At 36.6% G+C, this 22,782-nt stretch overlaps 1 protein-coding gene across 1 annotated transcript in view; it reads left to right on the plus strand.

The window, feature by feature from the left end:
• Nucleotides 1–22,782, plus strand: part of LOC100176624 — a gene marked incomplete in the record, with an annotated part of 32,954 nt that overhangs the window by 1,679 nt on the left and 8,493 nt on the right. Inside the window, 38 exon segments of the mRNA XM_026837424.1 lie at nt 2,172–2,273; nt 2,406–2,504; nt 2,926–3,024; nt 3,140–3,238; nt 3,386–3,571; nt 3,790–3,813; nt 4,024–4,122; nt 4,220–4,420; nt 4,545–4,643; nt 4,714–4,812; nt 5,013–5,111; nt 5,506–5,604; nt 5,787–5,885; nt 6,831–6,899; nt 6,976–7,104; nt 7,161–7,259; nt 7,509–7,607; nt 7,662–7,859; nt 7,919–8,021; nt 8,164–8,258; nt 8,329–8,427; nt 8,792–8,884; nt 9,102–9,180; nt 9,588–9,690; nt 9,871–9,984; nt 10,352–10,582; nt 10,851–10,949; nt 11,968–12,116; nt 13,013–13,224; nt 13,285–13,414; nt 13,480–13,551; nt 13,645–13,741; nt 13,803–13,967; nt 14,056–14,242; nt 14,446–14,574; nt 14,847–14,885; nt 15,063–15,141; nt 15,371–22,782. Coding sequence (XP_026693225.1) covers nt 2,172–2,273; nt 2,406–2,504; nt 2,926–3,024; nt 3,140–3,238; nt 3,386–3,571; nt 3,790–3,813; nt 4,024–4,122; nt 4,220–4,420; nt 4,545–4,643; nt 4,714–4,812; nt 5,013–5,111; nt 5,506–5,604; nt 5,787–5,885; nt 6,831–6,899; nt 6,976–7,104; nt 7,161–7,259; nt 7,509–7,607; nt 7,662–7,859; nt 7,919–8,021; nt 8,164–8,258; nt 8,329–8,427; nt 8,792–8,884; nt 9,102–9,180; nt 9,588–9,690; nt 9,871–9,984; nt 10,352–10,582; nt 10,851–10,949; nt 11,968–12,116; nt 13,013–13,224; nt 13,285–13,414; nt 13,480–13,551; nt 13,645–13,741; nt 13,803–13,967; nt 14,056–14,242; nt 14,446–14,574; nt 14,847–14,885; nt 15,063–15,141; nt 15,371–22,782 — 11,685 coding nt within the window.

Here is a 22,782-nt window from a genome sequence, read left to right on the forward strand (position 1 = left end):
GCTAACAAAAACATTTAGATTGCCCCCTTGTTTAATTTGATCGATTAACCGTGTTCTTTTTAACGTAGTTTGTCCCTCACGTGTAATGTGACAAGACAAGGTCAGTAAACCAACGTGCTCTCAGCAACCGTTTTCTGTTGCCAATCTGTATCGATGTATGCTGGGTTATCCCGTGCTCTTATTAAGTTAAATGTCCCCTTACTTTTACCAAGCGTAATTATATTAAGTTACTTTGTTTACGCTGTTAAACCATTATTTAGTGATCGGAGTTCGAAGAAAAATCAACTGACTCATAACATTAATTCATTTTTATTTTGCCATTTGACCTCATAAGTGTTCTATTTATATCCAACTTGTCTAATATAATATATTATCGACAAATCTCTGTGGATCTCAAGGCATATTTTCATATTTTCTGTCTGTTCGATTTATTACTCAATAAATATTGACCAGATTTTAAAACAACAACCGTATTTTGCAAAACTTGAGAAGCAGAGTTATGGGAGTATTCTGACATATATATGTGTCGTACTGTTTAACAAAGGTGTGCAAAGTAGACGTAGTATGTAGAAACGTTATTAATTGTAGTTTTAACGCTTGAATTTTCAAGTGTTAGTTTTGTATCATGTTGATCCTGAAGCGGGCTGTTGTTCGTTTAAAGTTACACAGTTACACTCACCAATGCGATGTTACAAACATATCGTTCCTACCTGACCGGGTTCGTTTTCGTTCATGTTTTATGCATTGATCCCAGCGTCTTGTTATAGAGTGTGAGGGTTTCAAGATAATGAAAGAAACAGAGCAGTCATCATGGGGAGTGATCGATATTGAAATTGCAGGACCATCTGCGCCATGCATTCATTTTTAGAAAACCGTTAGTGCGGAGGAACGTGTCTTCTAAAACTACATATCCGCCACTACGAAGCGGAAATCCTTAGGATTTGGTAGCATTATATCATTTAATTTCAGTGCGCGAGCTTTTAAGTCAGTGCAGCATTAGCAAGCAGTAGCAAGAATGGTAAAACAGCCAGATTGTGCAAGTTCTACTACTTCGTCAACATCCGTAAGTAAACAACATTGGTTCACAGACATACAGTTTACAGTCGATTAAATATGCGTTCTACCCCCCTGCCCTTTCCTTTATGGTCAAATTATTAAGGTTGCACGTTCACTCTTGTTGTGTGTTTTTTTGCATTTTTAGTTTGACCATACCATATTATAATCCTCGAAAGTTTCTCTTATATAACTTTTATTAGAATCGGAAATCCATTTAATACGCTCGATGTCGCGGTCATATTGATTTCCAAGTAGTGGGAGTCTACAGGGAGCTGTCGAATCAAAATTAACTTTTCTTTATGTTTCATTGCTGGTGCAATATTAAAAACTGACATATTTACATTTACTATTAAAAACTGACATATTTACTACTACATTACTGGCAACTTGTAAGCTGGCACGAGGTGTTAAACCCGTGTGATAACGACTGTCGTTTTCCGGCCACGCGAGGATAAAATAAGTTACATTCATTCATTACATTCACTATGATGAAGTACCCCTACATTGGCACACGTTTTACCACCATTCGTTAATTAGAACTCAATCTAAGAAAACTGGTTCAGCAGATATTATTTTTTTTACCTGTTCCAATAAACTGCCTTTACCAACTGTACATTATGATCCATTAAAAAAAACGCGTTCGATATTCAAAAGTAATTAGTACTAATTACGTCACGATTTATACGCTTCGTTAAGCTGATCCAGTTTGTTCATATATTGTGATGGAATGGCTTATATTGGATTTTTTGTTCAATGGCGCCCAACCCCCAGCTGGAAGCATTGTTCCCGCTCTATGTGCTCCAATTGGTTTGAATTCGTCATTTCGTTCTATTTACGACTTGAAAGCTTCTCCGACTTCGGTTTTTTTTTATCTCAGTTTATTTGATTTGCTGAGCGTCAATAGAGCAATCATGTTATAGTAAATTTGGAGAGAGTGGATACCCTTACACGACTGTTTGTGTAGAGCCACCTTCAGATGAATTCTTTGTCGTTCCAATTACTACAACACATTCATGCTTCTGAATTGATGATAACTGTATCACATATTTTTAACTTAAAAAATGATCATATCTCGCCGTTTCTTTTAATAAAACATATCGTTTATTCTATTTTAGGGCGGTGGGGGAAGCTTATTGCGATCTGCTCGGTCCGGTAACCTAGAAAAACTAATCAATCTGCTGGACCAGGAGAATGTGGACATCGGAACATCCAACAGTGTAAGTACTGGCGTGAAGGTTTTTGTGGTTGTGTCAATTTCACAACTCACAAACCAACAGACTAAATTCGGGAACGTTTGAAATTGATCAACCAGGATAACGTTTTCTCAATACTCAATTTAATTTTGGCAGAGCGGACTGACTGCGCTGCATCTCGCAGCCAAAGAAGGCCATTGTGACATCATAAATGAACTACTTAAGCGAGGTGCTGACATCAACCAAACTACCAAGGTTAATATTTTTATTCATCATGTTTTGGGCTCATCATACAATATAGCCAGTGTTTGTTAATTTATTTAATCCATATGTTAACCTAAACTTTGTATATTTTCACACACCATATAGTAGGTTGGGACAAGATAGGACACCTTTTTATTCCATTTTCCGTTTTATTTGGTATAGTAAACAAAGAACATTCAAAAAATTATAAAACCAAATCCGCACAACTGCCATATAGACCGTTGGTAATTGTTTAAAACACGATCAGGATGTTTGGATATTATGCGCTAAAGGTGTCCCATCTTCCCCACTCTACACCATACACATCTACAGTAAGCATGATAAAAGTATCGTGGCCATGTTTTCGTAAGAATGCTTCTTGTGTATTCTGTTTATTGAAATGTAACTAAACCTTCCACGTTCATATTTCCAGCGTGGGAACACCGCTCTACATATCGCTTCACTAGCTGGTAAACTCCCCGTTGTTGAACTTTTGATAGAAAAAAATGCCGACCCAAATGCACAAGCACAGGTAAGTGAACTTTATGCATAAACAGTTTAAACCATATTCTAAACAAGCCACCCATATCATGGTTTCTAATTTGATTTTCTTTACGTTGGCTAATTTTACATTTTTCCCGTGATAGAATGCGTTCACTCCTCTGTACATGGCATCACAAGAAGGAAACGAGGCGATTGTTGACTTTCTACTGAAACACGGTGCTAACCAAAGCATATCCACCGAGGTATTGAAGCTTTAATGGGTTTAAGATTTAATTATAGCATTTAAAGTTTTAAACTAATAGCACACTGAACATTACCATGCGGTCTTACTGTGTTCTATATCTAACATTATGAAAGGTTTTGATTGGTTTAATCTTTTGCTTCTACAGGATGGGTTTACGCCACTTGCTGTCGCCCTACAGGAAGGCAAAGATCGCGTAGTATCGCTGTTACTTGACAATGATGTCAAAGGTCGTGTAAAACTACCAGCATTGCACATAGCTGCGCGTAAAGATGACGTGAAGGCTGCCACTTTACTTCTACAGAATGACAACAGTGCCGATACCACGTCGAAGGTGATACTTTTACCTCATATGCAGTCGCACTATTAAATTCATTTTTGTTAGATATACGTTGTATTTCATTTGTTCACTGTTATAGCTCTTCTTGATTATCATCACAAATATAGCGCATCATTCAAAATTTCAAATCACATGTAAGCTTTAGAAGCACGATTGCAAATCACTAACGGCACATTGTTGTTTCTATTTGCATGTCCTTGTCGTCCAAATAGATGATGGTGAACAGAACGACTGAGGTAAATATATGTTGTTTCTATGTTCATACAAGTTTATTCACAGGCCATTGTATTTCGTTATTTCTAGGGTTTCACAAATTCCTAAATGTTAAATATAGTCATTTTGAACAGCGGTTTACCGAATTTTGAGTATCACATTTTGGAGTGGGCAATTGCGAGACGAATTTTTATCGGCTAAAATATTTTTCAACGTGACTTTTACTTTATTAGAGCGGTTTCACTGCACTCCATATTGCTGCACATTATGGTAACGTTAATGTTGCGACTTTGCTTCTAAATCGTGGAGCTGTGGTGGACTTTACAGCCAAGGTAAGCGACATCTACTTTTCATCAAGTGCTATGTTTGTCCGATATTCGGTTAGACCAGACACAAACAAAAAGAAATTTACAAATTTTTATTGGACAGAACGGAATTTCGCCCATGCACGTCTCAGCAAAAAGGGGACACACCCGATTTTGCGCACTTCTCTTGGAACGAAATGGGAAAGCCAGTGCTTGCACTCGTGACGGGCTTATCCCGCTTCATTGTGCTGCCAGATCTGGTCACGTACCTATTGTGAAGTTATTCCTTGATCACCCAGACACCCCGAAACTTGCGAGAACAAAGGTAAGCGGTCTTGTTCTTATTTTTACTACTGATGAAAACACCAAATATTTTAAGTAAAATACAAAAATCTTTGTACACGTTGTAAGTTTAACTACAGTGGTCAATCGATTTCTTTCAATTTTAGAATGGATTATCTAGTCTTCACATGGCTACTCAAGGAGGTCATGTAGACGTATTGAAACTTTTATTAGACCGTGAATACTCTGTTGATGACGTCACATCGGTACGTTTCATTTTGGTTAATTTTAAGTTTCCGATAAATATATATTTTAATATGTTTTTTTCTCAAACAGGATTATTTAAGCCCGTTACACATCGCTGCACACTGTGGTCACGTGGAAATAGCGAAGGTTTTATTGGATCATGCAGCACATGTTGATTGCAAGGCGTTGGTAAGTTACTTTACATGCATAGTTTTTATGTGTTATAATTAAGGGTATTCCGATACTACTGTACATATTACATTCTCAAAGAATTATCTGGCACGAAAGATTATAGCAATGCCAGAAGATCAGTTCTTGGGAATAAAATAATGGTACTTCGACAATACAACGAAACAAAACAAAACGAAATGAACATTTTATTTTAATAGAACGGATTTTCTCCGCTTCACGTGGCATGTAAGAAGAATCGTTTAAAAGTAATTGAACTCTTTATCGAACATGGAGCAAACATCGAGGCAGTAACTGAGGTATGGAGTATTGAAATTATTAAATATTATAAAAAAAGACATGCTCTTCCACGAGCAGTTTTGTACTGATATGTAACACTGAACGTATTTAAATATTCTAGCTGTAAAAAACTTAAGTTCCTGTTACAGCGCAATGCAATTTGCTCTCCTGTTTAATTCATGACTATGTGTCACGTGTTATAGGAGGATATGAATAATTAATTCGAAGCTCTCTTACGTATCTGTCGTGTATTGAAAAACAAACCCATTGTCCTCCGTTTTATTGTCTTATTGCCATCGGACTAATTGAACTACTGCTTTTGTAAACACACTGCTGTTAATAAAACAATTAAGGCGCTCGGTTCCTCTATATATGATATATCTCATTCAAACTACAATATTCGTTATTTTGCAGTCGGGTCTGACTGCAATGCATATTGCATGCTTCATGGGCCATTTTGAAATTGTAAAAATGCTGTTGGAACGAAGTGCAAATTTGAACACGATCAACGTGGTGAGTTAGATTGTTTAGGTTATATGCCAACTGTGTTCATTAAAGATGTATGAAACAGAAAATGTGTATGACGATAATTGCTTTTACATGATCATTTTCCAAATCTCATTTACATTTACCGTTTGGTCTATGGTTTATTAGATCTGTCCATATTAAAACATCTAATGTAAAATGCATAACAGAGAGGCGAGACGGCTTTGCACATGGCGACAAGATCTGGCCACGAAGAAATCGTCACGTACTTGCTTCGTCACGGAGCCCAACCAGACGCAAGGAAACAGGTGCCTACGTCATGCGTCAGTGACGCAATTGTTGCGTAACTTAAACTTTACGAAAACTGAGGAACGATTTACTGCGCGCATTTGAGCATGGTCATTGTTGCGAACACATTTGCGATTGTTTGACGTTGCACGTGCGTCACTATTATCCATAAACGAACAGCCTTTTATTGTTTGCTTTATAGTGATTGAAATCCATTCATAAAAAACATGCATTCATGTTATTGCCCTCCAAACAACCCAGTGCTACCTATTACCGTGGGACGCGCATGTTAATTGTATTATTGTTTGCTTGCCACGAATCATCGGATTTTAAGCATTTCCGCCAAAATACAATTTTGCTTTGCACTTGTCGACATGAGGAGCTATCACGCGCCGGTCGCTTTCGAACCCACATTATCGCTTAACTGTATTACGTAATATGAACAGTTTCATAATCTCGCTTAATCCGTCCTATGATTTCTATTAAGCTTATTAGCACTTTTCGAGTAGCAACAACATGCACGAGATTTGCAACACATTTGCAGTCTGTGTCCCGGCGCGCGATCGTTCCTCAGTTTTATAATGTTCTAGTTTCATGTCAATGTTTTGCCTGTCATTGTGCTGTGTTATGTGTTTCATACCATTTAATATCATAAAGCTTCTATAAGCCTTGAGTGACATGTACAATAAATTTTCTTTTCTGCGCCGTAATGTAATTTGACTTTTTGTGTAATTTTGCTGCTCAAGGAATGGGAGGGTATCTATCCCGATGTAAGTATCAAGAAATCGATGTATATCCATCCCGTTTGTATATAATGAACCATTGCTGTACAGTGTACACCAAAGCGTATTTGGAATTTGGACTTCCCGTTTATATGTTTAAATGCGTGGGCCGATAAGCTTAGATAGTATGATTAGAACGTTAACTTCGTTACTAGTTTAATTTGTTACCAACTTCTAATGCAGGAATCGCAGACTTGTCTCCACCTTGCTGCAAGATTGGATAAAGTTGCAATTCTGAAGCTTCTGATCAAGGTAAACATTTTCTCTAATCAAATTTTGTGGTGGAATAATCTTATTTTGGTGGCAACTCTAATGTAATTATATGCAGTACGGAGCTGCTGTGGACGCAGTGATGCACGACGGTTACACACCACTGCATATAGCTGCCAAAGAAGGTCATGTCGTGATATGTGAAGTTCTATTGGACAACGGAGCTTCGGTTACGCGAACGACATTGGTAAATCAAGTAAAATCATTTCCCAACTAATTTTTAAACAATATTTGTCTTTCCAGAAAGGGTTTACGCCGCTTCATCTTGCAGCGAAATACGGACGTTTAGAAGTTGCCAGTTTGCTGCTAAAGAATCATTCATCTCTGGATAGCGGTGGAAAAGTAAGCTATATATTGTAGAGTGGGGGAAGACGGGATACAATTCCATACTATTTTCACACACAATTTGGCAGTAGACAAAGAACAATCAAAGAATTATAAAACCGTATGTATACTCACGACTCCCATAGACCGTTGCTAATTGTTTAAAACACGATCAAAATAATTGGATATTATGTGCTAAAGGTCTCTCGTCTTCCCCATCCTTCTATTTTAAAATAATGGAACACTTGGCTGATTTTGTTTGTTCAGGATGGTTTGACTCCGCTTCATGTAGCTGCACATTACGACAATCAACAGGTGGCGCTATTGCTCCTCAAAAACGGAGTTTCACCCCATGCGTCGGGAAAGGTATATCAACATTGTTGCTAATAATGCGTACAATTAAAATGTAAATCTTTTTAGAATGGTTACACACCACTCCATATTGCTGCAAAGAAAAATCAGATGGACATTGCCCTAACGCTTCTCGAATACGGTGCTTCTCCGAACTGTAAAACACGAATGGACGTTACACCACTTCACCTCGCATCACAGGAAGGTCACACAGACATGTGTAGCATCTTGTTGGCCAAAGATGCCAATGTTAACGCAGGGGCAAAGGTAGTGCAATCGCAGTGAAAATTAAGATACCAATAGTAAAACACGTTTTTATTTTTTAGCATGGTCTGACTCCGATGCATTTAGCTGCACAGGAAGACAGGATATCAGTAGCAAAAGTTCTCTACGATAATGGATCTCTTGTGGATCCGTTGACAAGATCAGGTGAGTTACGTGTTTATGATGATTTCTTTACCGAGTTATACCACATGCATTCAACAAAGTTACATTCGTTTTATAAAGCGACTCCCATTAAACCTTACATTAAAAGGTCTCTAATAACTTGATTGACTTTGCTTTTTAAAAGGCTGCACACCTCTACATATCGCATCCCATCATGGAAATATCAAGGTCGCCAACTATCTGCTTTCTCTCGGTGCAAAAGTCAACGCAAAAACCAAAGTAAGTTTTGTCTTTTCGTCAGATGAAAACTGTTCTAGTCACCATTAACCAATTCCTACTTAATTAAAAGAACGGTTACACTCCACTACACCAAGCCTCACAACAAGGTCATACTCATGTTGTCAATCTGTTGTTGGGATACGGAGCCTCACCGAATGAGCTGACAAACGTAAGTGAAACACTCCTAATCAATATAATATCGCTTTTGCATATATCAGAGCGCGCTAGCATTGCGGGCCAGAGACGTAACGGCAATTTCTTAAACCCATTAGTGCCATATATGTTGTCTCTAACTTTCCAGCCATACAGAAATTGATAGATCTAAAAAAAGTCACCCTAAAAGTTGTTTACTCGCGGTAACTCGACACGAGGTGTGTAAAACTAAATCTGTTATAACGACTGTTGTTGCCGTACTACGCGACCATAAATAAGATACATTTATTCAATTATACAGTCTATGTAAATGTAAAATGTCCAAGTTTGTCGAGTTTATACAACTTTTATAGGAATGAAAATTCATATTTACATTGCAGAGCGGCAACACGGCTCTCTCATTGGCTAAGCGCCTCGGCTACGTCACTGTCGTGGATACACTGAGAACTGTAACAACGGAAGTAACGACAACGGTGTGTGTGGTGTTTATTTTTTTCGTTTAACTTTCTATTGTGCAGTTATGATGTTCGATGAAGATAGCGATAAAACAACAGTTTTTCCTATATTGGTGAATTCAATTATGTAGAGTTGATACGTATACGTATATGGCTATATGCTATTCACTATTTAACGGAATTGTTTGAACCAGTTTTTTATATTTGCATTTTACAACGTTTGTTTTCTCGGCAGGTGTCAGAGGAGAAGAGAAAGTTGAATATTCCTGAGACGGTGAATGAAGGATTCATATCAGATGCTTCTGATGACGAAGGTATTAATTGTAAATGTGAAGCACTTAGATAAGAAAGTGCGTCTTAGTGTTTCAAGTTCTGTCAGTGTTTTACCCAGCAAGAGAAACCACATATCTAATTCCACTGTAAAACGACGGGGTCCCTTCTTCTTAGTAGTATTTACAATCGAAACGATTATAATACGTCTCTCGTATCTACGCAAACATAATGAAGTTGTTCGGAATGCGTTTGCCTGATACTAGGCCTACTTTAGTTCATATTTACTCATTCTGCTAAACAGTCAGCAATTTGTTAGGAAACTAGTTTAAGATAAGAACTTAGGAACACACTGCCGTATAGAAATTAGGGGTATTTTATGTCAATCAAATTGTGACTGTTATCTTGTATTGTAAGAATATAAAGTTAAAACTAACCATGATTGCTGCAGAAGACGGAATGGTTGGCGGTGGATTCCTTACTAACACTGAACTTAAGGAACTTGGGGATGATAGCATCGTTCCCACTGAAGCTTCTATGTTTGCTGTTAGCAGGTAACGAGTCTAAAATAACGAAAAACGGAACCGTTGTAGCGTACCTTATGTTAACGGGAAAATATAACATTACACATTGATGCATGTTAATACGTAAGTTATACCGATATGACAATGAAAATCACTGGTATTTAAAATACCCATTTCTAGTAATTCATCGTATACATTTGCATTACCCAGAGATTCTCGCTATTCTACATTGGGCTACAGTGCATCAGAGAGAAGATCATCCTACTCGTCATCGGTTAGTGAGAATGATAACATGAAGTCAATCCGCAGCCCTCGATACAGCGGGTGAGTTCTCTATACCTTATGCATTTATTTCAACGTGTTTTGGAGGAGAACTTTTGCGTTTTTATGCAGTTGGTTAAATCGATTTAAACTATTTTGTACACGTTAACGATTAAGAACAAAATATATATAGTAGGGTACGGGAAGGCTGTATGGACACTATAACAACTTAAACACCTTCGTAGGGGAGCGATTTATATAGTAGGGTGGGGAAAGATGGGACATCTTTAGCATATAATATTCAGATATCCTGATCGTATTTTAAACAATTAACAACGGTCTATGGGAGTTGTGAGGATACAGTTTTATAATTCCTTGAATTTTCTTCCGCCCACCCTAATGTATATAAACTATTTCTGAATATTTCCAGCTTTCTTGTATCGTTCATGGTCGACGCCCGTGGTGGATCGATGCGCGGTTCACGTCACCCAGACATGCGAATTATTGTTCCGCCGAAAGCGTGCAGTGCCCCTACCAGAGTCACGTGTAGGTTGGCGCGTTCACGTCACGGTTCCTCGCCGACCAACCTCTCATTATTTGATGGGGAAGGCAAAGCATCTCGAGTGTTGGAGCTCGGACCAAGAGGTGGAAGTTTCTTAGAGTAAGTTCCGTGTGTTTTTAGTACTTTTATTTAACGTAATCAACAGACTTAATTAAATTCTCCCAACAACTTTGTTTTGTCCACCGACTTTTCAATGTTCTATTCAGGTAGCCTTTACCAGAGTAACGTAAAATAAACTTTGTTTACATTTACCGTAACTTAAGTTATTTAAAACGTACAATTTTGGCGAATATTGAAGTTAACATTGGTTAAACTTATGTAATATCTACTTCACATTAAGTATAAGTTTTCCGTTTTCAAACTGCAGCCAGCTGCATAGCCCACGCACGTCGCCACCCCTCACAGAGGGCGAAGGTTTAGCTGCCAAGGTGGTTCAGCTTGGTCCGAAAAATACTCAATTTCTAGGGTAAACGTTTGATGTCGTCAACTTTATGTTCATTGCCCAATTCAATATTTTTTACAGCAATAATTTCCTAATTAAGTTTGTTTAATTCTTCGTGCTAATAATTGGTTGAATAATCTCTATTTGTTGTAATTTGTGCTTTTCATATGTTTCATCGGTTGCATGCAAAGCTTTAACATTGGCGTGAGGCAGTTATAGTTACTTTACTACTTAATGTTTTATCTTTTTGTTAGCGTCTATCCCGATAACAAACACGAGGTGAACATGTCTTTGTTTCTGAAAATGCGATAAAAATTTCAAGAACCTTAAATTTTGATCGTTGGCATTTTAACTGCGCAGATTTATGGTAGTTTTCACCGCACTCGGTTGGACGAAAAAAAAGTTTTTTTTCACGATATTTAATTAATTTAGTTAGAATAATAACAACGAAATGAAACCGTATCATATTGTCGGAAAACAAGCGACAACATCTGTGCGTAATAAGGACCGACCTAATAATGTATTTAAGGTCGTTGTTTTTGGAACTGAATACATAAACGAACGATTAATAAAGCAAACACAGTCATTATTTATTACCTGAAGCGTACAATAACAGCGTCAGAAGATTCGTCAATATTATTACTGCTTGCTGTAAACACATTTTTATTTTGGTGTAATCTACAATTGGGTCACTGCAAATAAAGACTAAAAATTTATTTCTGGTTTCGTAGTGTGGGGGAAGACGAGACACTTTTAGCGCACAATATCCAAACATCCTGATCGTGTTTTAAACAATTAACAGCGGTCTATGGTAGTGGTAAGGATGCGGTTTTAAAATTCTTTGAATGTTCTTTGTGTGAAACGAGAAAATAGAATGAAAAGGTGTCCCATCTTCCCCATCCTACTATATTTTTCCTTCTAGTTAAATAATTAGTATTAAAAAGTTATCATCCATTGCCTAATCAGCGATTCAAGCCAAAAGCAACTCTTGAACTGTTTATATTTTTAATATGCTAAACAACACACACTGCCTTTTTTTCAGACCTGTCGCCATTGAAGTTCCACATTTTGCAAACGTACGTGACAATAATCGTCAGCTGGTTGTGTTGAGGAGCAGTGACGGTGAAACATGGAAGGAACATAAATGGCCGTGTTCTGATGAACAATTCCTAAAACAACATCCTACACAAGGTAAAATAAAGTGCTACATTCAACATAGACTCTTTTAACTTAATTTTCCCTTGGAATATATAGTATGGTGGGGTAAGAAAGAATGCTCCGGCACATTTTGCCCAATATTTCAAAAATCAAAATACATGATGAATATGTTTTCCATGCATTCTCTTGTTATTGTATCAGTTTACCATATTTTATTCATTCTCAAGGTATAAATTATTGGATTAAAAACAAACCTTTTAAAGTTTTGCAATAAATACCTACAAAACTGCAATGTGGGGCAAAATGGGACGACAATTTTATTTTTATATTAAGAGTATTCTGCAATTGTAGTTAAGCTACCAAAGTTAATGAGCACTGCTTCTTCCTTAGCAATGAAACTTTAAATTTCAAAATGGTATTTTTGTGCTAATTTTATTCATATTTTTAGCCATATTGACCTGTGCCTATATTTCTCATGTAATCTTAATTTTTCTTACAAAACAAAAAAAATTTTTTTGAGGCAAAATTAAATTCTACCAAATATTTGGACTTACATGGACTTACAAATATATGGGTTACCATTTTGATCATGTTTATGTTGAAAGTACATACATACACATCAGCTAACTCTAGTTTGAGATATCATTTCTAGCGCTGTGGCAAAGTGATTGGCGCACCTGCTTATAACCCAGAGGTTATGGGTTGAAAGCTTCTTGTTGTTACTATTGTGATCGCATGTGTCATTGAGCAAGACTTATCGATAATTGCCCCAACCCCAGTGATCATAAAAAGATTGTCTAATTGTCTGCCATACAGAAAATAAACAGTCGCCCACAAAGTTACATATGTGGTAACTCGTAGGTGGGCACAAGATGTATGAAACAGGAGACCAGTGTCATAACGACTCTCATTCTATCGTTCTTTATTAGATTTGGAATCAGCTGAAAAACTTGCAAAGCGGCGTGTCTTCCGTGTTATTACATCTGATTTTCCAAGATACTTTGCTTTGGTTACCCGTCCCACTGAATCCTCAAGAGGGGTTGGAGAGGATGGTGGAGAGATTTATTCCGAGGTTCTACAGCAAGCTAAAGCAAAATTCCCACAAGGATCTTTAACCAAAAAGATTGTAGTTTCACTGCAGGTACCATATTTTTATCTGAATATTTAACTTAATGTTTCACTCACCACTTTGTTTTTGTAGATATTGCCTATAACTGCTGAAACATGCAGACGTGCTGTTGGATTAAAAGCAAAAGCGAGCTCAATACTTACTATTGAACCCAGAAGAAGAAAATTTCATAAGCCAATTACACTAACTATCCCATTACCAGGTAATTATGTTTATTTTGATAAGTAACCGTTTATTTTTTTGAATTTATTTTTAAATTTGCAACAGACGGATCTGATATGAAAGACTATCTCAGTTCAACTGAAGATTCCACTTTACGCCTCTTATGCAGCATATCAGGTAACAAACTTCATAAATTTAATGTTTTGTATTATACCTTAAATGTGTATGTAAGTATTGCCAATGGTATTTATAATGGGTAAATATGATCAGGTGGTTCAGATCCTGCACAATGGGAAGACATAACAGGGTCAACTCCACTTAACTTCCTAGATAACTGTGTTTCATTCACATCAACAGTATCTGCAAGGTATGGAAATACATTGTGTGAACACTATTTGCAATTTTGACCTAATTTAATATTGTTTCAGATTCTGGTTAATTGATTGCCGTCAGCCATCAGAGTCTTCTATTCTTGCACACCAGATATACACTGAAGCTACCAGAGTTCCTTATATGGCAAAGTTTGTTGTATTTTCGAAATCACACGATCCCTTGGAAGCAAGAATTAGAGTATTTTGCCTGACAGATGACAGGTTATTTTAGTTATTGATAATCATATATATTTTGTATATGCAGAACTGTGGGAATTTTCATTTTTATAATATGTTTGCTGTTCTCTAGGTATGAGAAAACACTTGAATGTCAAGAAAAATACACAGAAATAGCGAGAAGCAAAGACATTGAAATTTTTGAAGGAAGTTCAATTTTAGTTGAATGTTCCGGTAACATCTCAACTCCCTTAAAGTCAGGACAACATAAGTGCAATTTCCATTCATTTACTGAAAACCGAGTTCAGCTTCATGTAAAGGTAATGTTAATGTTTATTTTAAAACAGAAGTTTGTGGATCTTTAACATTCTGAAACTAAGTTTATATATATATATATATTGAATAGATATTTTTATTAGCCAACTTTTTAAGACAGAGCAGTAAAGTTTAATTACCAAAAAGTGCATTGCAACTATATTTAATTTAGTATCACATTTTAAACGATTTTTTATTTGGTTCTCAGGTAAGAGACTCTACACAAGAACCATGCGGTCGTTTAACATTCTACAAACTTCCACTGGGAGCACCAAAGACTCATGGCCCACGGAAGACTTTATGCAATCTGAATATTAAACTTCCTAAATATGAAAGGGTAAGACTACATTGTTGGCAATAAAACACTTCGAAATTTTTATTTTCATGAAATGTTAATTGTAAATGTATAATAGGAATGAATCAGTAAATAATGGGCCTTAATAAAACATGCTGCTATGTTGCACTTTAGTGGAAGCTGAAATGCACTTATTTTATAACGCCCTCTGTTAAACACTGTTCACCACGCAAGTAGAAACACGCTTGGCATTTTGCACTTCTTAAATCTTAAATCTACAATTTCTAACTGCTGTTTTTTGCTGATTTAACAAGGATTCCGAGTCGGATGATGAGCACTTCCAGCATGCACAGGTGAAGCTTATAATTCCTCATGTGTGGCATATTATACTGTGCATGTGGCATAATTGCATGCAACTTTCTAAGCGTAGAAATATTTTTGTAAGCTTAATTCAGTAGCGCTTTTGTATGCAACTGCAAAATTATACAACCTTTTATATCCTAATTAAGTTTTACCTGCCTTATGTACAGACTGTCAAAGGGAACAATATGGAGCCAGAAACACCTGAGCAAGCCCGGAAACGTTACTATCTGATTGATCCAGCATCAGGTACATAACCAAAGAAATACATTAATGTTAATGTACTTTAATACATACGTATCAACTAGTCAATCAGAATAACAAGTAATAATCTCCATACAAATACTTATTTACTGATGCTCATTTTACTATTAATAATCAATTTAACTGTAACGATAAATTATTGTTTGTGTAATAAAATGACAACAGAAAACTTATTTTCACCCCTTGCATGCTGCTTTCTGGATTACACCATCAGTTGATCTAATAGAAGCAGAAGAAAATTCGCCAGAAGAACTTGCTAGGGATATGTCTGATGTTATGGAGAAATTAAACGAAGTAAAAGAATTGTTAGAGCCGGGTACAGAAGACCCTGTTTCTCCATATCCAACTGAAAGTGTAGTAAATAGATCAAATGTAAAAGAACATGTTGTGGAAGAATATGTTGAACAAACTGCCCAAGTTGTTAGCCATGTTAAAAATCAACTTGTTCAAGTGAAAGAGTTATTGGAAGCTCAAATCTTCGAAACGTCAAGCACTAGTGCCCAGCATCCAGATTCGACTGGTTCTGCTAATAAAACATCCTCTCGGGAAACTGGTTCCAAAAAATTACTTGAAACTCATTTCCCTAATGAAAAAGAGTTGGAACATCTTGAATCATCTTCTATGATATTTGAGAGAAGTGTGGAGGCTTCGGTTATGGCACAAGATACCACTCGAGGCAGACAAGAGGATCCAAGATTATGTGAGTTACACGGGCAAGAATCACAAACAGAATCTACAGTGCGGCAAATATCCCAGGATTTAGACATGCTGACAGAACGCATTGACCTTGCAATTCAACAACCTCATGATAAAGATACATTATCACTTACCTTTGAAGAAACTGTAGAAGCATTAAACAGCACACCAAGAGATAGTTTTACGCCGTTATCTTCAAACATTGGTTTCCAAGCCTCGCACTCAGAGGTGCCTACAGTAAATGTTGTGTCCAATTATACAGATTCAAGTCTCTCTGATTTTCTTGCAAGTGACTTGGAGAGGGAAGCTTACCAAACCAAAGCTATAAAATCAAATACCAACACAGAAACTGTTCATGAAGCGGAAATATCCGAGATATATACAGACAACCAACCAATCTCACAAATTGATCAGGCCATTCGAGATATAAATTCAAATGAAGAACTTGCAAAGTTATTGTCAACCGACCTAGATTCCCAAAAACAAGATACTTCTCATCATAAAATAACAGATTCACTGGTATTTGAAGATGAAATGGTTGAAGTTAAAACCAAAAAGCTTACAAATGTTGATTCAAGCGATTCATTGAGTAATGTGACCGGTCTATCAAGATCTTGCAGCACATCTTCAGTAAAGTCTGTGCGTTTTATGGAAAGTGTTGTTGTGATAGATGAACAAGAGCTTCTCAGTTTGCACCATGTTGGAAAGCAGAGCACATTAAGAACATCTGTGGAAAATGTTTTTACTGAGAGCAGTGCTGATGAGAGTGACACTGCTTCATTGTCACTCTCTCCCCAGAGTACAGATGGAGAGGATTCATCAACACTAGGTGTCTCACCTGATTCTCCAAACCATCCAACTACTTTACAAGAAAGAATCTCTGCATATCAGACTGCAACAAATCAGCTGCACAAAGAAGTGGAAATTTTTAAGAAAATTACTTCTCCTGCGGTTTCAGAGCAGTCTGGATCTCCTACTTGTCAATTCTCATCTGTTGAGTCTTCTCCAAAGAAGATAACAAAAGCGCCTCCTGTTTCACCAAGGAAAAAGGTTACACCACCTACAGTATCACCACGACATTCATCTCCAAAAAAATTACTCATATCTGAAAAATCTAGTGAGGGTAACAAGAGTGAAGAAATTTCTCCTGTTATAGTTGAAGAAAGCCACAGTGTAAAAGAATTGCTAAGTGCTTGGGAGCAGGTTCAGACACCAGTTGAATCTCCAAAATCACCAGCACGTTTCTCACGGCGTTTTTCTCATGAATCTACTTCAAGTATAGATTCGAAAACAGGAGAGTCATCAAGAACTCCTAAACATTCAAGAAAGTGGTCAATGAGCTCATCGGTATCTATTCCTTGTGATGAGAATAGTGTGAAAGAGAACACTAAGGTGGTGACAGTTCAAAGTACAGAGGAACAACACTTTCATCCAACTATCAGTGCAATAAATGAATCAGTCGTACCACCTAATTCTCAATTGTCTTTACCGCAAACAAATCAGGAAAATCAAAAGAAGAATTTATCCGAATCTGAAGACAGTGAATCAACTACGTTAAGTCCATTTTCTGAATCAGATAAGGAGTCTTCTCACCAACAAACATCCGTAAGTGTTGATTCACAAGAAAATTTACTTGTTAAACCTACATTGGTGATGTCTGAATCGAAATCCATTTCTAAGGAAGATAGTGGTGTAGTGTTAAATCTTGAAAATAAGCCACAAGACTCTGGTTTAAAAAGCACAGATGCAACACTGAAAATAGACCGACATGCAACAGGTGAAGGAACAAGGCAAAAGTGTGATAACAATTCTACACAAATACCTGTTTCCTATAAAGAGAGTAATATCATCGAAAAACAAGTTTTCGAACAATCTTACATTGAAAGTGGTTCAAATATAGAAGTGATAATTAAAGAAGAGGCCTCTAATAAAATCTCCTTTGCCGATACTGGTGCAGGTTTTTCCCAACACAAGCCTGATGTGAAAGCTGTTGTAACAACACAATTGAATCAAATAACGAAAGATTCAGATGGAAAGAAAGAGCAAATTTTAACTGACTCATTGGCCTCCTCTGTTGCAGTCACAGATAAAAATGTTGTTTTGTCTGATTCAGAAGATATGAAACTTGATTTTAAAGATGTAACACAATTACAGTTGACCGGTGAACAAGTTTCATTTGCACAAGAAACAACTGATACATCAAAACAATCTGAAAATGTTGAAGACAACTTTTATGTATGTGATGAAGCTAGACCTGTCATAGAACAATCATTTACAGAAACTACAGAAGAGTTGGTGGAAGCTTCTTTAAAGCAAGAACAGGAAACAGTTAGATCTGAACATGATGCTGTGCACAGTCAATGTGCAAGCACAGATAATGCATATATTGCAACCACTAAAGATGATAAAGAATCAGAATCTGATGTGTATACAGAAGCGCATATCGACAAACAAAATAAGGATTCCAACACAGTATCTAATGAAAAAATGAAAATTGAGGATATTTCCATAATGTCAACTACAGATATTGTTGAAACAAAAAAACAAACTTCAGATTTTACAGATGCTCAGATTTCTGTTTCTCAAGATTTAGAATTTACAAATAAAACACACATCAGTGAGCCAACAGAAATTGAAAACAAAAGTGCAGACATGCACACTTCTTCTGTGACACAGAGATCTGAATTGGCATTTAATGAACCTGTCAATAATATGCAAGAAGTAAACGCTGATAATGAAAATGTTGAAATTAGTCAAAAGTTTGTCGAAAATTCTGTGTTTGTAGACACTACCATTGCAGATCATACACAATCCCTAAAGGTTGATGATGCAAATGAAATGTTGGACAAGGTTGAAAATGATAGACCATTTACAACAAAAGAATCTGATTTACCTGCAGAATTGTTATCATTTGATTCATCCAGCAAAATGATTGAAGATATGGCTGGAAATGAACTTCAGGAAAAGTCATCCTATAAAGAACATCTTAAGGCAGCTGACCAGCTTGAATCAGATAAAGAAATTTGTGAATCAAGTGGAACTAACTTTTTATCTACCAAAACTGATGGGGTGCAGGAATATGAGTTAGAAGTCTTGAAAAAAGATGCTGATTTCTTGGTAAGTGAAGATAAGCAAGAAATTTCTGTTGAAACTTACAGCTTGCAGGAAATGCATACGACAGACCAGGATCAACATGAGCCAACAGAAACTAGCTTAAACAATATGGGTGAAAATATATTCCAAGAAGTAATTAAACAATCAATTGTGCAGAAACAAGAATCTTATACTTTGACAGATGATAAAACCAATGCATCAACGGGATCACATTTGCACTTAGATGATTTACCACCAAATTTGGAACCGGATGTACTTGTAACTAAATTAGGCTATAGTCCTGATTTTGCAGAGTTGAATGCTGATTATAAAAGTGAGCCTCACATTTTGGCACCCAGCTCATCAGAATCTTCCCCAATCCACACACCAGTTAGTTATCAAGAGGAAGAAATAACATATGAAAGAAGTTTAACAGAAGACCAGGAAAATGATGATTCTTTGGTTGTGGGTCAAGTTGCTCAGCTATACAGCAATGAAGAATACAAAAAAGATACATGTGAAACCTTCGATGACTCATTAGCTAATGTACATGGGGAAAATGTTGAACGCTTTTCCGATGTCGACGATGTAAAAACAAGTGATCAATTGCAGACATCAGTAGAACCTCTGAAGAGCTGTGTAGTTTTAACTTCCTCGGCTATGGTGGAAGAGATGCACTTGAAATCTGAATATGACTTTCAGGAAGCTCCCCAGCAAGTAGGTTCACTTGAACAACAGCAGATGGTGGTTAATCAAGATGTTCCACTAGAAAAGAAATCTAATATTGACAGTAATGTGCTTGAGATAAGTGAACCAAAACACCTGGATGCAAATGGTAAATCTCTAGTTCAGCAAAAAATTGATGAAGAAAGGGCATTGGTGGACCAGGATATGACAACCTGCAATGTTTTGTCAAAATTTAAATACACTGAACAAGCTGAGGATTCTAAGACCCAGCAGGAACCAAGCTGTTTTGCTTCATCAACAAATACCTCCGGTTCTTGTTTACCAATACATTTCATGGCCAATTTAGATGAAGATAAAACCAATGACCCAATAGTGGAAGAAATTACTGAGGTGGTAACTTCAACTGCTTCAAACGTGGTGGTCGCGAATAGTGTCACTAAGGTGGCAACAACATCACACGATTTTATGGTTTCAACTACGGGATCTTCCACCCTTGATGCAATCGATTCCGTTCACAGAGCATATACTGATGATGCAGCTAGTGTTACTGAAGAAAATATCACTGCTAAAAAACAATTGGTTCAGAGTGCAGATGAGCAACAAGCATCATTGAATACAACAAGCATGATTTTTCAAACAGTGATTGAAGCTCCAAGTGAAGTGGATGACATGAAAGAAAGTGGTAATATTTACAATGTAGAAGAGGATGTTAAAATTGTTACAACAACAGATTTAGAAACAAATCTTGTTGAAAGTGACACAGAAGTTTCTTTAAGAGATGTGAACGAACCTGAAGCTACTATTCCATTGAATCAAAAGGCTGACAGATCTGAACTAGAAAATCAAAATGTTCCTCATGATTCCGGCAGACAAGAAATTCAAGAAGATGTGGATGAGGTTCATGAAGATCAACAACAAGTTGAAAAGGAAAATGCATTTAAAGAACATGATGTTTTACCAACAATAAAACACACTGAACATACTGACATGAGCAAAGAGTCACCTGAAGAAACTAAGTTTCATGATTTGAGTCTAAAAAGTTATGATACACAGTCTCAAGAAAAACAAAACTTTAAGAGTTTTGCTTCATCAACTAACAACTCAGGTTCTTGTTCACCGATACATTCTATGACCAATATAGACATAGGTACAACGGGAGAAAAAATGACAAAAGAAGTTACTGAGTTAGAAACGTCAATGACTACAAACGTGGTGGTTGTAAGCAGTGTCGCCGAGGTGGCAACAAGATCACATGCTTATGATGACAAAATTTCAACATCACAATCTCAAAATAATGATATGGTTTCTTCTGTTGACAAACCAGATCTTGCTGTCGGTGGTCAAGAAGTTGTTGGCAATATAAATGATGATTTTATGGAAAACCAACCTGTGGAAAGTGTAGATGGGCAACAAGTGTCTTTAATTGCAACAAGCGTAATCTCTCAAACGGTGCTTGATGCTTCAAGTGAAGTGGATGACATAAAAAAAAGTGTTTACAACCTGGAAGAAGATGTTAAAACTGTAACAACAACAGCACCATGTACATATCAAAAAGAAAATTGCACAAACATTTCTTTAGAAGAAAAAGAAACCTTTTCAGATTATCAGAATGTTAATGTTAATTCTACTCTTTTAACAAATCAAGAGCCTATGACGTCCGAACTAGAAATTCAAAATATTTCTCATGATTCCATCAAACAAGAAATTCAAGAAGATGTAGTTGAGGTGCATGAAGATCAACATCAAGTTGAAAAAGCAATCTCTTTTAAACAACACGACGTGATTGACGGTGATGTTTTATCAACACTAAAACATACTGAACATCCTGATATAAAAAAACAACTTCCTGAAGAAAGTATAATTCCTAATATAAAGTTGCAGGATTTCAAAACTCATTCGGAACCAAGCTGTTCTGCTTCATCAACAAATACCTCCGGTTCTTGTTCACCAATACATTTCATGGTCGATGTAGATGAAGATAAAACCAGTGACGCAATGGTGGAAGAAGTTATTGAGGTAGTAACTTCAACTACTTCAAATGTTGTGGTTCAGAGCAGTGTTAGTGAGGTGGCAACAACACATGATTACCCAATTTCAACACCACAATCCCAAAATGCGATGGTTGGCGATTTTATTAAAAACCAACCAGTGCAGAATGCAGATGAACAACAAGCATCATTGAATACAACAAGTGTAATCTTGCAAACAGTGATTGATGCTCCAAATGAAGTGGATGACATGAAAGAGTGTGGTAATGTTTACAACCTGGAAGAGGATGGTAAAACTGTTACAACAACAGAATCACGCACATATCCAGATGAAACTTGTACAAATGTTTCTTTAAAAGAAAAAGAATTCATTCCAGATCAAGACGATAAAATTACATGTACACTCCCAACACCTTTAAGCTATGAAGCTGCATATGAGGACTTCAGTATTCGTTATGAACAGGAAATTTCACCAGAATCCAGTACTTCATCTTCACTATCCATCATTTCTCCAAAAATAACTCAAATAATTGATCAGGATTCAGAAGTTGCTGAAGCACAAGCATCTGATGTAGAAACAAGTCCACAATTGGATCAACCTACATCAGTTTTATCAGAAGATGAATTACCTGAATCAGATATAAGAAAGTCACAAAGTGAGCAAACCAAATCGTCATCTGTGTCTAATAATGATGAAATTATTCTGGTTGTGGTCAATAAAGAGGACTGTACTAAAATAACAGATGTTTGCAAATCAAACGAGCTGCAAACACAAGTGGATGAGTCCGTTGAAAACATTGTAGAAAACCAGGTTGTAACAACTGGGAACGTTTCTCGTAGCTCAAAAATGTTGCTTGACACAATTCCTATAATACAAATTCAACCATCATCTACACGCAACTCGCCGCTCAATCCTGAATGCGATGTCTCTTCTTTTAACAAAACCCACACTATTGACACAACTGATAATGTAAATACATATGAACAACATCAAATTGATCAAACAGTGTCTGATGAGAAACAGGATGCTGAGACTAAATATGCACAAGATACGTTAAACATCAAGAACTCACAAACATACCTGAAAATATTCTCACTGGGAAGAGTATTGGTATGGAAGAGGATGGACATGAGGAGGTTTTGCATCAACCGCAAGAAAGTT

Source organism: Ciona intestinalis, chromosome 1 (assembly GCF_000224145.3).
Source record: "Ciona intestinalis chromosome 1, KH, whole genome shotgun sequence".
NCBI classification, from domain to species: domain Eukaryota; kingdom Metazoa; phylum Chordata; class Ascidiacea; order Phlebobranchia; family Cionidae; genus Ciona; species Ciona intestinalis.